Raw genomic sequence first — 15,910 nt, forward strand, 5'->3', positions numbered from 1 at the left:
GAATCCCCTCTTCAGTGCCCCCCCCCACCAACAAAAAAAAACATTCTGCACTAACTGTAATTTTTATTCAGACATTTGGAACAACACAAATAAATAATCATAACATTTAAAACTATATAAATATAAAAATGTATATAAAAATAAAACTCATAAATATAAAAAAACAAGTAAAAAAGACAAATAGAAACAACTTTGTGTTGATTTGGCACTCGAGCATCAATACATTACCCATCCCCCAACACGATTATTCTGAACTATTTTGCACAAACCAGAAAAAAATGCAACAATATGTCTGTGAAACTATATATTCACAGTATTATGAAGGAATTGTGGTTTATTTGGTAGCATTTAGTAGTGTGACTGATTTTACTAATTCCATTAGTACTGTACAAAGTTAGAGGTGCGCTATTTGATAGATTCCCCGCTCCCCATACCTCAGGCTTCCAGTGGGGAGACCTGAGGTCAACCTACCCCCGCCCCCTTCCCCATCTCGTACTTCTGATTGGGAGACCTTCCCAGGCAGTAGCCTGCCTAGCGCACAAATTAGAATCAGGGCGCCCACTCCGACAAGGTTAATTGACCCACAGTCCCACACGGTGATATGATTTCATTGACGTGACGTGACGCCACCATGCTGCCCCCGGGCGACTGCCCATGTCGCCTATACCTAAATCCGCTACTGCTCAGGGGTATGAATACTTATGTAAATTAGATATTTCAAAAATGTTTGGCTCTCGATCTTCGCCTCTCCCGAGTCCGTACGGGAGTTTCAGCGATGGGTCAAGACTAACTACCAATTGGATACCACAAAATTGGAGAGAAAAAAAGGGATTTAAAAAAATCAAAAATTATAGAAAAAAATTATATATATATTTTTTTTTAAATAAACAAAATAAATAACAAATAATTAAATAGCAGCAGTAAAATAACAGTAGTGAAGCTATATACAGTACCGGTACAGAGTCAATGTGCGTGTGCACAGGTTAGTCATGGTAATTTAGGTAATATGTACATGTAGGTAGAGTTAAAGTGACTATGCATAGATAATAAACAGAGAGTAGCAGCAGCGTAAAAGAGGGGGTGGGGGACAATGCAAACAGTCTGTGTAGCCATTTGATTAGCTGTTCATGTGTCTTATGGCTTAGGGGTAGAAGCTGTTAAGAAGCTTTTTGGACCTAGACTTGGCACTCCGGTACCACTTGCTGTGCAGTAGCAGAGAGAATAGTCTATCACTGGGGTGGCTGGAGTCTTTAACAATGCCTTCCTCTGACACCGCCTGGTATAGAGGTCCTGGATGGCAGGAAGCTTGGCCCCAGTGATGTACTGGGACGTACGCATTACCCTATGTAGTGCCTTGCGGTCGGAGGCCGAGCAGTTGCCATACCAGGCAGTGATGCAACCCGTCAGGATGCTCTCGATGGTGCAGCTGTAAAACCTTTTGAGGATCTGAGGACCCATGCCAAGTATTTTCAGTCTCCTGAGGGGGAATAGGTTTTGTCGTGGCCTCATCACGACTCTCTTGGTGTGTTAGGACCGTAATAGTTTGTTGGTGATGTGGACACCATGGAACTTGAACCTCTCAACCTGCTCCACTGCTCCACTCCACTCCATTGATGAGAATGGGGGCGTGCTCGGTCCTCCTTTTCCTGTAGTCCACAATCATCTCCTTTGTCTTGATCACGTTGAGGTAGAGGTTGTTGTCCTGGCACCACACTGCCAGGTCTCTGACCTCCTCCCTATAGGCTGTCTCATCGTTGTTGGTGATCAGGCCTACCACTGTTGTGTTATCAGCAAACTTAATGATGGTGTTAGAGTTATGCCATGCAGTCATGAGTGAACAGGGAGTACAGGAGGGGACTGAGCACGCACCCCTGAGGGACCCCCGTGTTGAGGATCAGCGTGGCGGATGTGTTGTTACCTACCCTTACCACCTGGGGGCGGTCAGGTGTTTAGTCCCAGGATCCTTAGCTTAGTGATGAGCTTTGAGGACACTATGGTGTTGAACGCTGAGCTGTAGTCAATGAATAGCATTCTCACATAGGTGTTCCTTTTGTCCAGGTGTGAAAGAGCAGTGTGGATTGCAATAGAGATTGCATCATCTGTGGTTCTGTTAGGCCGGTATGCAAATTGGAGTGGGTTTCTGGGATAATGGTGTTGATGTGAGCCATGATCAGCCTTTCAAAGCGCTTCATGGCTACAGACGTGAGTGCTACGGGTCGGTAGTCATTTAGGCAGGTTACTTTAGTGTTCTTGGGCACAGGGCCTATGGTGGTCTGCTTGAAATATGTTGGTATTACAGACTCAGACAGGGAGAGGTTGAAAATGTCAGTGAAGACAGTTGCCAGTTGGTCAGCACATGCTCGCAGTACACATCCTGGTAATGCGTCTGGCCCTGCGGCCTTGTGAATACTCACATTGGCTATGGAGAGCGTGATCACACAGTCGTCCGGAACAGCTGATGCTCTCATGCATGTTTCAGTGTTGCTTGCCTTGAAGCGAGCATAGAAGTAATTTAGATTGTCTGGTAGGCTTGTGTCACTGGGCAGCTCGTGGCTGTGCTTCCCTTTGTATCTGTAATAGTTTGCAAGCCCTGCCACATCCGACAAGCGTCTGAGTCGGTGTAGTACGATTAAATCTTAGTCCTGTATTGATGCTTTGCCTGTTTGATGGTTCGTCGGAGGGCATCGTGGGATTTCTTATAATCTTCCGGGTTAGTCCCACTCCTTGAAAGCGGCAACTCTACCCTTTAGCTCAGTGCGGATGTTGCCTGTAATCCATGGCTTCTGGTTGGGGTATGTACGTACAGTCACTGTGGGGATGACGTCATTGATACACTTATTGATGAAGCCAGTGACTGATGTGGTGTACTCCTGAATGCCATCGGAAGAATCCCGGAACATATTCCAGTCTGTGCTAGCAAAACAGTCCTGTAGCTTAGCATCTGCGTCATCTGACCACTTCTTTATTGACCTAGTCATTGGTGCTTCCTGCTTCACTATTTGCTTGTAAGCAGGAATCAGAAGGATAGAATTATGGTCAGATCTGCCAAATGGAGGGCGAGGGAGAGCTTTGTACGCATCTCTGTGTGTGGAGTAAAGGTGGTCTAGAGTTTTTTACCTCTGGTTGCTCATTTAATAGATATTAGGTAAAACGGATGAGGATGAGCGATTTCCTGTTTGCTTATGGCCTTATACAGCTCATTGAGTGTGGTCTTAGTGCCAGCATCGGTTTTTGGTGGTAAATAGACAGCTACGAAGAATATAGATGAAAACGCTCTTGGTAAATAGTGTGGTCTACAGCTTTTCATGAGATACTCTACCTCAGGCGTTGGTAGGATATACGTGATCGTAGTTCATCTATTTTATATACGTTGGCGAATAGGACTAATGGTAAAGGCAGATTACCCACTCGCCATCGGATCCTTCCAAGGCACCCCGACCTACATCCCCAATATCTCTGTCTTTCTCCTGCGAATGATAGGATGAGGGCCTTGTCTGGTGTCTGAAGTAAATCCTTTGCGTCCGACTCGTTAAAGAAAAAATCTTCCAGTAGGAGGTGAGTAATTGCTGTCCTGATATCTAGAAGCTCTTTTCGGTCATAAGAGACGGTGGCAGAAATATGAGGTAAAAAATAAGTAAAAAATAACGCGTGAAAACATACACAATAACACAATTGGTTAGGAGCCCGAAAAACGGCAGCCATCTCCTCTGGCGCCATTGTCATACTAGGGGTTTAAATACTTTCTGAAGGCACTGTATAGAGCATCAGGATCTAACAGTTTATACACACAGGACATGTCAGAAGTGGCGTCTTTCTTTTTTTTGAGAGGTAATGTTTAGCAAGTACTACTTCCTCTGGCTTGAGAGGAATATTATACGTTTCTCTTCTGTGGGCCTCCCCTCTCTCTGTTCTCTCTCTTCCTTGATTTCTGAAGATGGATCTCCTATTATTACAGAGACAGAATAGTATCAGTGCCGTAACAATATGGATTATTCTGAACAGAAAAACACAGAAGCAATATGGACAACAGGCAAATCATATTTACCTGAATTTAGCTAGGTTAAATATGGGATCACTAATGCTCCATATTGATATTAGTAATTCATTCAATCTAAAGCCTGATTAACATTCAACTGTCTTAACCTATCACTAACCACAATACCTGTGTTCTCTGTCACTTTAACAACAAAATTGATACACGTGCAGCCATGGAACAAACAGACGAGTTTGGCTTAGATTGTTAACATGTAAACTATATTTTGTCTCCATTGTTTATTGAAAGCAAATAAATATGCACAATGACCAATTGCTGTTTCATACATCATTACAGTTGTTTACTAGTAGCTAGCTAGCGAATTTTTGCCGTATTTGCATTTACATGAAATCAGTTAAAACACCATATAACAAGACTCTGTATCAATAACAAGATGAAACATGCTGAAATGAGCCACTTACAATCCCCCACATGGCAGTGTCTTGTCATTCTTGCTAGCAATCTGGCCTTATAGAATCACAACAGTCTGACTTCTGCCCCACGGAAGCGCGAGAATCGTTTTCGTGACGTTGTCAGCAAACCCATATATGAAATGCTACAAGTAAATAATTGTGTTACAATCTATTCACTTACTCCTGCAAATACAACAACCGTCTCTGTGTTTGCTGAGCTGCATCTCTCGCCCTTTCTCTCAAGAATAAATTCTGTATGTCCATCTTCTTTAAGTTAGAAAAACAATGATAACTCCGCTATCCAGCTTTGTTTTCTCAACCAACCCAATGTAACGGATGTGAAATGGCTAGCTAGTTAGCGGGTACGCACTAATAGCGTTTCAATCGGTTACGTCACTTGCTCTGAGACTTGAAGTAGGGTTTCCCCTTGCTCTGCAAGGGCCGCGGCCTTTGTGGAGCGATGGGTAATGATGCTTCGTGGGCGACCGTTGTTGATGTGTGCAGAGGGTCCCTGGTTCGCGCCCGTGTCGGGGTGAGGGGACGGTCTAAAGTTATACTGTTACACCAACAACAGATAGCAAGTTAATTGAGCTGACGATACCAAAAGTAGCTAATGTCATGTTAGCCATAAGTTAGCTAGCTTCATTAGAATTGTTTTGCATATTTGGACATATTTGAACAAATTTAAAGCCCAATGAATACTCGCCTTTGTGTAATGATTTAACTCACACCTCTTATGGGACATTTATTTTGAAGGCACGTATAAATAACAACTGCACGAGGACAGACAGTGACGGACAGGCTGACACACACATCACAGTTACAAATAGTAGCTATCTAGAAATTGCACAAAAATTTGTTTTTCAAAGAAACGGAAAGTAGACAATGAAAGTAGGGTGTTCCAGTAAAAGTGGACATCGAAATATTTCTTTATTGAGGTATCAGGGAAGCTGTGTGCTTAGTGTGCAAAGAGACCATCGCTGTCTTGAAAGACTACAACTTGTCCCGACACTTCCAGACGAAGCATTCAGAGAAATATGTCTTCTGAGCAGAGGGCAGGTGCATCGAAAGAGTTGCTTTCTCAGTTGCAAAAGCAGCAAGGACTTTTCACAAAACTGCATTCAGCAAACAACGGAATTGTGAGAGCTAGCTATGTACTCTCCCACAAAATTGCTAAACATAGCAAAACATTAATCTGAGGGTGAATTCATTAAAGAATGTTTAATTGACTTTGCAGCAATACTTTGCCCCAACAAGAAAGAGCTGTTTGAAAATGTTTCGCTGTCAAGACGAACAGTGACCCGGCGTGGTGAGGACATCGCAGAGAATATGGAACGACAGTTGAAAGACAGGGTAAAGGATTTCACCTATTTCTCCTTGGCCCTGGATGAGAGCAGTGATGCACGTGACACGGCACAGTTGTTGAAATCCCAGTCTTTGGAATTACAGAGGAGTTTACTTCAGTGCAGTTAATGAAGAGCATAACCACAGGGAGATATTTATTGGAGGAGGTTAATAAGTGTGTGGCAAAGCTGGGACTGAGTTTTGAAAAGTTATCCAGTGTGACCACTTATGGGTGCCCAAACTTGACAGGAAAAAAACGTTGGCCTTTTGAAAAGATCAAAATACACGATCAAGTAGCTGAGCTGAACCCAGATCAGAAAATGATTTTCCTGCATTGCATTATTCATCAGGAGGTGCTCTGTAAATGTGTTCTGAAAATGAGCCATGTTGTGGATACAGTCACTAAAGTGGTAAACTTCACAAGAGCAAAATGTTTAAACCACAGGCAGTTTGTCTCCCTGTTGGAAGAGACAGTCAGGACATACAGATCTCCCCTGCAACACAAACGTGAGATGGCTGAGTTTGGGGAAGGTGCTTAAAAGAGTGTGGGACCTGAAGTCGGAGATTGCTGAGTTTCTGCAAACGAAAGGAAAATATGTGGATTTCCCTAAACTGCAAGATAAAGAATGGTTGGCTGATTTTGCCATGGACATCATGGACCTCGTGAATGAACGGAATTAAAAACTACAAGGGAAGGGCCTTTTTGCACATCAGATGTACAGCCTTGTCAAAGCCTTCAAGGGAAAATTACCCCTCCTGACCCGCCAAGTAGAAGACAACAATCTCACCCACCTTCCAACACTACTAGTCTGTTCCCTATCAGTTGACCAGCGGGAGAAGTATACATCGCTGCTGTGTGCTTTGAACGGTGAGTTTTCTTGTCGTTTTGAGGATTTCAAAGTGTTAGAAAATGACATGCTGTTGGTTTCCTGTCCTTTCACCTTCAATGTGGATAACGCTCCCACTGACCTGCAACTTGAGCTTATCGATCTTCAGTCTGAAGCAGTGATTAGAGAACTATTTAATTGACACTGATGAGGTTTTATGCATCTTTTGTTGAACAAAACTTTCCAAATATTAGGAGTCATGTTCAGAAGATGTTTGTACTGTTTGGGTCAACCTATGTATGTGAACAGACATTTTCAGTGATGAAATATAACAAGTCAAGGCACAGATCATCTCTCAGCAATCCGTCGCATAGCGACAGAAACTATACCTGTCTTCACTGCTCTAGTCAATGCCCATCAGAGACTTCACTCCTCACACTGATTGAGTAGTTTAAATGTAATGTTGAGCTCTCTCTCTTTCTTGTGTTTTTGTGCATACCCGTTATCAAGAGTTCTGTCCGTGGTGCTGAATGCACAGTGTACTTTTCCCTCCATGTAGTTCATTGCATGTTTAATAATGAAAATACCTACCAAAAGGAGAACATGGATGTGGTTGATTTCTCTGCATGTTAAAAAAGTAAAATAAGTAACATATCAAGACGTGATTTACATTAGATATATCTGTCAACACAGTCATACACATTATGTATAATCCTGTAACTTCCGGCGCCAACAGAGATGCAGTATTTTGCAGTATTTTGTTTTTTTATGAATTATTTCTTGCACTGTTACCCCAGGAAATCTTAAGTCTTATTACATACAGCCGGGAGGAACTATTGGATATAAGAGCAACGTCAACTTACCAACATTATGACCAGGAATACGACTTTCCCGAAGTGGATCCTCTGTTTGGTCCACCACCCAGGACAATGGATCGGATCCCAGCAGGCGACCCAAAACAACGGTGCCGCAGAAGGGGCAGACGAAGCGGTCTTCTGGTCAGGCTCCGTAGACGGGCACATCGCTCACCACTCCCAAGTATATTACTCGCCAATGTCAAGTCTCTTGACAACAAGGTAGACGAAATACGAGAAAGGGTTTCCTTCCAAAGAGACATCAGAGATTGTAACATTCTATGTTTCACGGAAACATGGCTCACTCAGGATACGTTATCAGAGTTGGTACAGCCACCTGGTTTCTTCACGCATCGCGCCGACAGAAACAAACATCTCTCTGGTAAGAAGGGTGGGGGTGTATGCCTTATGATTAACTAGTCAAGGTGTGATCATAACAGCATACAAGAACTCAAGTCATTTTGTTCACCTGACCTAGAATTTCATACAATCAAATGCCGACCGCATTATCTACCAAGAGAATTCTCTTCGATTATAATCACAGTCGTGTATATCCCCCACCCCAAGCAGACACCTCGACAGCCCTGAAATAACTTCATTGGATTCTATGTAAACTGGAAACCACATATCCTGAGGGTGCATTTATTGTAGCTGGGGATTTTAACAAGGCTAATCTGAAAACAAGGCTCCCTAAATTTTATCAGCATACCGAATGTGCGACCCGGGCTGGAAAAATTCTGGATCATTGTTACTCTAACTTCCGCGATGCATACAAAGCCCTCACTCGCCCTCCTTTCGTGAAATCTGACCACGACTCCATTTTGTTGCTCCATTTCTCCCAGCATATAGACAGAAACTAAAACAGGAAATGCCCGTGCTCAGGTCTGTTCAATGCTGGTCTGACCAATCTGATTCCACGCTTCAAGATTGCTTCGATCACGTGGACTGGGATATGTTCTGGATAGCGTCGAACAACAACATTGACGTATACGCTGATTGGGTGAGCGAGTTTATTAGCAAGTGCATTGGTGATGTTGTACCCACGGTGACTATTAAAACCTTCCCCAACCAGAAACCATAGATTGATGGCAGCATAAGCGCAAAACTGAAAGCGCGAACCACTGCTTTTAAATTAGGGCAAGGCGACCGGAAACATGACCGAATACAAACAGTGTAGCTATTCCCTCCGCAAGGCAATCAAACAAGCTAAGCGTCAGTATAGAGACAACGTAGAGTCGCAATTCAACGGCTCAGACATGAGAGGTATGTGGCAGGGTCTACAGTAAATCACGGACTACAAAAAGAAAACCAGCCCCGTCGCGGACCCCGATGTCCCAGGCAAACAAAACAACTTATTTTCTCGCTTTGAGGACAATACAGTGCCACCGACACGGCCCGCTACCAAAACCTGCGGCTCTCCTTCACCGCAGCCAACGTGAGTAAAACATTTAAGCGTGTTAACCCTCGCAAGGCTGCCGGCCCAGATGGCATCCCTAGCCGCGTCCTCAGAGCATGCGCAGACCAGCTGGCTGGTGTGTTTACGGACATATTCAATCAATCCTTATCCCAGTCTGCTGTAAGGTAACTGAGCTAAACGACTATCGCCCTGTAGCACTCACTTCCGTCATCATGAAGTGCTTTGAGAGATTAGTCAAGGATCATATCACCTCCACCCTACCTGACACCCTAGACCCACTCCAATTTACCGCCCCAATAGGTCCACAGACGACGCAATCACACTGCACACTGCCCTAACTCATCTGGACAAGAGGAATACCTATGTACGAATGCTGTTCATCGACTACAGCTCAGCATTTAACACCATAGTACCCTCCAAACTCGTCAAACTCGTCAGACCCTGGGTCTCGACCCCACCATGTGGGTCCTGGACTTTCTGATGGGACGCCACCATGTGGTGAGGGTAGGAAACAACATCTCCACCCCGCTGATCCTCAACACTGAGGCCCCACAAGGGTGCATTCTCAGCCCTCTCCTGTACTCCCTGTTCCCCCATGACTGCGTGGCCATGCACGCCTCCAACTCAATCATCAAGTTTGCAGACAACACTACAGTGGTAGGCTTGATTACCAACAACGACGAGACGGACTACAGGGAGGAGGTGAGGGCCCTCGGAGTGTGGTGTCAGGAAAAAACCTCACATTCAACGTCAACAAAACAAAGGAGATGATCGTGGACTTCAGGAAACATAGATGGAGCACCCCCCCATCCACATCGACGGGACAGTAGTGGAGAAGGTGGAAAGTTTTAAGTTCCTCGGCGTACACATCACGGACAAACTGAAATGGTCCACCCACACAGACAGAGTGGTAAAGAAGGTGCAACAGCGCCTCTTCAACCTCAGGAGGCTGAAGAAATTCGGCTTGTCACCAAAAACACTCACAAACCTTTACAGATGCACAATCGAGGGCATCCTGTCGGGCTGTATCACCGCCTGGTACGGCAACTGCTCCGCCCACAACCGCAAGGCTCTCCAGAGGGTAGTGAGGTCTGCACAACGCATCACCGTGGCAAACTACCTGCCCTCCAAGACACCTACACCACCTGATGTCACAGGAAGGCCAAAAAGATCATCAAGGACAACAACCACCCGAGCCACTGCCTGTTCACCCCGCTATCATCCAGAAGGCGAGGTCAGTACAGGTGCATCAAAGCTGGGACCGAGAGACTGAAAAACAACTTCTATCTCAAGGCCATCAGACTGTTAAACAGCCATCACTAACATTGAGTGGCTGCTGCCAACATACTGACTCAAATCTCTAGCCACTTTAATATTTAAAAATTGGATGTAATAAATGTATTACTAGTCACTTTAAACAATGCCACTTTATATAATGTTTAATATACGCTACATTACTTATCTCATATGTTTATACTGTACTCTATACCATCTACTGCATCTTGCCTATGCCGTTCGGCCATCGCTCATCCATATATTTATATATACATATTCTTATTCATTCCTTTACACTTGTGTGTAAAAGGTAGTTGTTGTGAAATTGTTAGATTACTTGTTAGATATTACTGCATGATCGGAACTAGAAGCACAAGCATTTTGCTACACTCGCATTAACATCTGCTAACCATATGTATTTGACCAATTAAATTTGATTTGATAATAAGATTTTGGGCCGCAATGGCAAAAAATATATTCTAATGTGGCCCTCCATGGAAAATAATTGCCCAGGCCTGTGCTAGAAGGACGTCATGTCCTGCCATTGGATGAGTGGGTGAGTGACTGACTGACTTTTTCCCCTCATATCATATTATTTTTCGGTGGCTATACACAGCTAGAGATGCAGGTGTCATTTGGTTAGCTAGCAATAACTTGAACAACTGTTATACAGTTAGCATATCTCTTGCGTTCGCAAATTCACTCTGGCTATCTACTCCGATTTCAGAGCACTCTCGTCTGACTGTGCCAGAGCGCAGAACAACTGATGAATTTACAAATGTGCAACAACTGCTGAATATGACCAGTGTCAGTAAACATTAGGCAAGAAAAGTTAGAGATAGTCAAGAACGCTGTAGATAAAATGTAAACAGCCTAACCAGCTCTGCTCCGGTGAGTAAAATGGTCAGAGTGAGGTGTATGGGATCAACATCATACCAAATGTATTCGCAAATGTAAATCACCAATCCACAAATGTAAATCACCAATCCACAAACGTAAATCACTTTCCACAAATGTAAATCGCTATCAACTGCAGTGTCTATTAATTGTCCAAACCCACGGCCGCTTTCTCACTCTATATTGATTGCTGTAACATTTTCACAAATGCCTTAGTATACGTAATTCCCAAACATTCTAAGAATTTATGAAAACGTGAAAATGACCAAATTGGTCGCTTGTCAGATTATTATAATTTTTTTCAGTATCATATTCTTCCTGGGGGTGTATATGAACAGATTTTAATACATTTTCATGTTGCTAAAATGCTGTCAGTTCCACGTTAAATGCAACGATGTTTCATACACAAGTTATTTTCAAAGAGATGGCTAACAACAGCAAGCGCGCTGCAATAAAAAACACAGTCCCACTCATCAGATGATGATAATTTGAAAATTAACTTCTTTTTGAAAGTTATTCTTGAAAAAGGAGAAGCTAACAAATTAGCAACAACATCCACTTTGATAACACCTGCTGCAGCCTCTGTAAACTGGCCGGGAACAAAAGCTAGCTAGCTGGACCATAGGAAAACTACTGCTCGCTGTTGCTCAGTGACTTGTTGGCCTTCAAGAAGGCAGAAGTTTCCATAAGTTTTTGTAAAGCTGAATGGTAGATGCCTTTATCTAGCTTCTGATGGCCTAGCCAATGGCTGACTTAGCTAGCTAGATTTATAGCTAGCTAGACCAGCAAAGAAAAATCCTGATTTAAAAAAAAATAAAAAAAGATTAAATCTGAAAATCATTGAGAATAACAATATAAGTTATAATTATTTGTATATTATTATAATCATTATTTTATAAATCCATACTGGACATGTTGAACTCTTATTATGGTGGTGATTTGACAAAATTACAATCATGGTCTTGAATTGGACTTTTCTGGTCGCGGTCTTGACTATCTCCGACCTCTTGTCCCCCTTCTGGTCTCTTGGTATTGACTCAGACTCGATTTGCTCCAGTCAACAATTTCACTAGAAAACTAGACACCAATGCGCAACCAATCCATACGTTAATGACAGGCTATACGCTAATGACAGTAGGCCTATAAGGTGACCGCAAAAACACTTTTAGTAAAGCCTGTAAAAAACTACAGTGAATACTATATAAATATAGTTATACTACAGTATTTATGTGGGTTATTTGTTCACCCAGGCAGTACTGACCTGTTATTGGATCTAGACTGACTCCGGCAGTCAGCACCACATTTCCTGTCATGGGGTCCAACATGGGAGAGCCCACCTGGATGGGCTGGGGCAGTCGGGTGAGGGGGCACACATGCACACCTCCCAGGGGGTACACCAGCCCAGTCTGAGGGTGGATGGTCACAGCTAAAATGGGCACCAGGACGCCTGTGTCAGGGTCACACATGGGTCTCCCTAGCAGCAGTCTTTGTCCAGGGCGGAGTCCCCTCAGTTGGGTGGTCACGGGCTGGGCTGAATGGCGGGAGAGGGGGTATGGCACAAACGGCAGGAGGGGAAACTCCCACTTTCTCATATCCCCTGATAACAAGGAGCAGGACATTTTAAGTATCTACAACCTTATCTAAATCATACATTTGGATTTGAGTGAAATCTAAATCATTACTATTCCTTTAAAAAGTGAAAGAGTGTGAATTGTTTGTATGTGAACTTATTGTACGTAAACTTACAAAGTTAAAGTGCATTACGAAGTCGTAATGCATGTACTATCGATCTCTAGTTGTGGTTACCACACAGCGCTCTTGACTCACCTGTACATGAGTCTGTTGTGAAGACTAGGGTAGAGCTGGCTGGGTCATAGCCCACGTTGCCAGCTACGGGCAGCAGTCTGCCAGTCTGAGGGTGGAGGAAGAAGTCAGGGGGCACTGGCATACTGTGCCCGCTGGCCAGGAGCATGTGGGTGTGGGGTTTCGGTAGTATGAGACCTGTGATAGAGTCTGTATGGACCGCTCCACAGGCACGCACCGACCCGTCAGGGGCTGGAAGAAATGAAGTTCGAGAAGGATTTGATCCACCTCATAGGAAGCAATATGTCAAACGTTATAACAATATTTCAGTAAATCTGACTTAAGTCTCTTACCACAGCCAATGTGTCTATGAAGCAAAATTAATCTGACTGGAACATAGGCTGATTTACATTATATATTGTCCCTTTTGTCCCATTGACAAATACATAACATCTTTCTACCACAAGGTGGTGTCATTTCACTCGCTACAGCTTTGGAGTGAACGCAACACAAATCAGGGTGACTCCTGTGTGTAACTACTATTTATTTATCTTCCTTCATATAAAATATGTATTTCTCTGAACTTCTCAAATTTAGCAGGGACAGATAATAGAGCCTAGAGTATAACCTATTATCTGTCTAGGGACAGATAAGAGATTCTAGAATGACTGTTTGTTGCAGTTGTGTGCCTGTACTGTAAGATACTGTAACCGTTATTTAATGATCACGCCTTCGGTTTTCTATGCCTGGTGCAGTATGGTAAGAGGTCTCACCTATGATGTCCTCCTTGCTAAGGACTGAGCCAGTGTCGGGACACAGAAGCTTCGCCCCTGTGCCCTCTCCCAGGGTCGCCCATGCCCCCTGCCGCTGGCACTCCCCCGACACCTGCTCTGCCATCTCAGATGCCAGTGACGCCACCCTCTGAACAACACTGTATTAAAGATCATAGGGCCCAGAGTTTTTTTTCTGGTCAGGTCACATTGTCAGGCATTGGGAAAACTCAAGGTTCTAACTGTGTACCACAAAGCTCTCATCACAAAGCATAGCAAGGTCTATCTAACATGGCTGTATAGCTCCTGTTCTCAAGGGCTGCTGTATTCCTGATGGTTCTCATTTCTCCATTGTTGTTAATTGATCATAATATAACTGCTGTTAAAGGCAAGGCTAAACAAACTCATGGACCCTGGGACTGAACCCCTCCCTCTGCAACTGGATCCTGTACTTCCTGGCAGGCCGGCTCCTGGTGGTAAGGGTAGGCAACAACTTTTCCTCCATGCTGACCCTCACACTAGGGCTCCTCGGGTGTGTGCTTAGTCCCCTCCTGTACTCCCTGTTCTCCCACGACTGCATGGCTTCGCATGACTCAAACACCATCATCAAGTTTGCTGATGACACGACGGTGGTAGGCCTGATCACCAACGGCGATGAGTCAGCCTACAGGGAGGAGGTCAGAGACTTAGCAGTGTGGTGGCAGGACAACAACCTCTCCCTCAACGTCAGTAAGACCAAGGACCTGATTGTGGACTATAGGAGAAAGAGGGGAGAGCGTGCGTATCCACATCGACAGGGTTGTTGTTGAGCAAATCAAGAGCTTCAAGTTCCTTGGCGTCCACGTCATTAAGGACTTAACATGGACCACACACACCCACACAGTCGTGAAGAGGACACGGCAGCTCCTCTTCCCCCCCAGAAGGCTGAAAAGATTTGTCATGGGCCCTCAGATCCTCAAATGTCTACAGCTGCACCATCGAGAGCATCTTGACTGGCTGCATCACCGCTTGGTATGGCAATTTCACCACCCTTGACAGCAAAGCGCTACAAAGGGTGGTGCGAACAGCCCAGTACATCACTGGGGCTGAGCTCCCTGCCATCCAGGACCTCTATATTAGGCAGTTACAGAGGAAGGCCCGAAAAAATGCCACCCAGCCTTACACTGTTCACTCTGCTACCATCCGGCAAACAAGCCATAAGACTACTAAAAAGCCAGACTGCTAAATCGTCAATTAATGGTACACAAACTATCTGCATGACCCTACTCACTCACATACACGACACTGTCACTCCCACACAAAACCCTGACACATTCACAAACACTACATACGCACACATAACACATATGCATACCGACACAGCACACACACGCATACTCACACACTTTCACAATAATCATTTGCTGTTGCTACTCTGTTCTTTATTTTACAAGTATTATCCATTCGGATGCCTAGTCACTTTACCCTGCCTTCATGTACATATCTACCTCAAATACCTCATACTGCTGCTCATTGATCTGGTACTCCGTGTATATACAGCACCAGTCAAAAGTTTGGACACACCTACTCATTCAAGGGTTTTTCTTTATATTTTTACTATTTTCAACATTGTAGAATAATAGTGAAGACATCAAAACTAGGAAATAACACATATGGAATCATGTAGTAACCAAAAAAGTGTTGAACAAATCAAAATATATTTTAGAGATTCAACAAAGTATCCACCCCTTGCCTTGATGACAGCTTTGCACACTCTTGGCATTCTCTCAACCATCTTCACTTGGAATGCTTTTCCAACAGTCTTGAAGGAGTTCCCACATATGGTGAGCACTTGTTGGTTGCTTTTCCTTCACTCTGTGGTCCAACTCATCCCAAACATTTCAATTGGGTTGAGGTCGGGTGATTGTGGAGGCCAGGTCAGCACTCCATCACATGCAGCACTCCATCACTCCACTCCAGATTTGTTTAACACTTTTTTGGTTACTACATGATTCTCTGTGTTATTTCATAGTTTTGATGTCTTCACTATTATTCTACAATGTAGAAAATAGTTTAAAAAATGAAGAAAAACCCTTGAATGAGTAGGTGTGTCCAAACTTTTGACTGGTACTGTCGCTCCATTCTTGTGTACTTAATTTTTGTTGGTTACTCTTTTATTTTGTAATATTATTTTTAAACTCTGCATCATTGGGAAGGTTCGTAAGCAAGCATTTCACTGTAAAGTCTACATCAGTTATATTTGACACATGTGATAATACATTTTGATTTGTTGTGCTG

The 15,910-nt window shown here is 43.8% G+C and overlaps 1 protein-coding gene across 1 annotated transcript in view; it reads right to left on the reverse strand.

The window, feature by feature from the left end:
* The window catches only part of si:dkey-103g5.4, a 38,382-nt gene extending 25,754 nt beyond the window's left edge, over positions 1–12,628 (reverse strand). Inside the window, exon 1 of the mRNA XM_038961624.1 lies at positions 12,322–12,628. Within this exon, the coding sequence (XP_038817552.1) occupies positions 12,322–12,526 (205 nt within the window). The 5' untranslated portion in view covers positions 12,527–12,628. The remainder of the gene's footprint in view (positions 1–12,321) is intronic.
* Between the last annotated feature and the right edge of the window lie 3,282 nt (positions 12,629–15,910).

The sequence above is a fragment of the Salvelinus namaycush genome, chromosome 23, assembly GCF_016432855.1.
Source record: "Salvelinus namaycush isolate Seneca chromosome 23, SaNama_1.0, whole genome shotgun sequence".
NCBI classification, from domain to species: domain Eukaryota; kingdom Metazoa; phylum Chordata; class Actinopteri; order Salmoniformes; family Salmonidae; genus Salvelinus; species Salvelinus namaycush.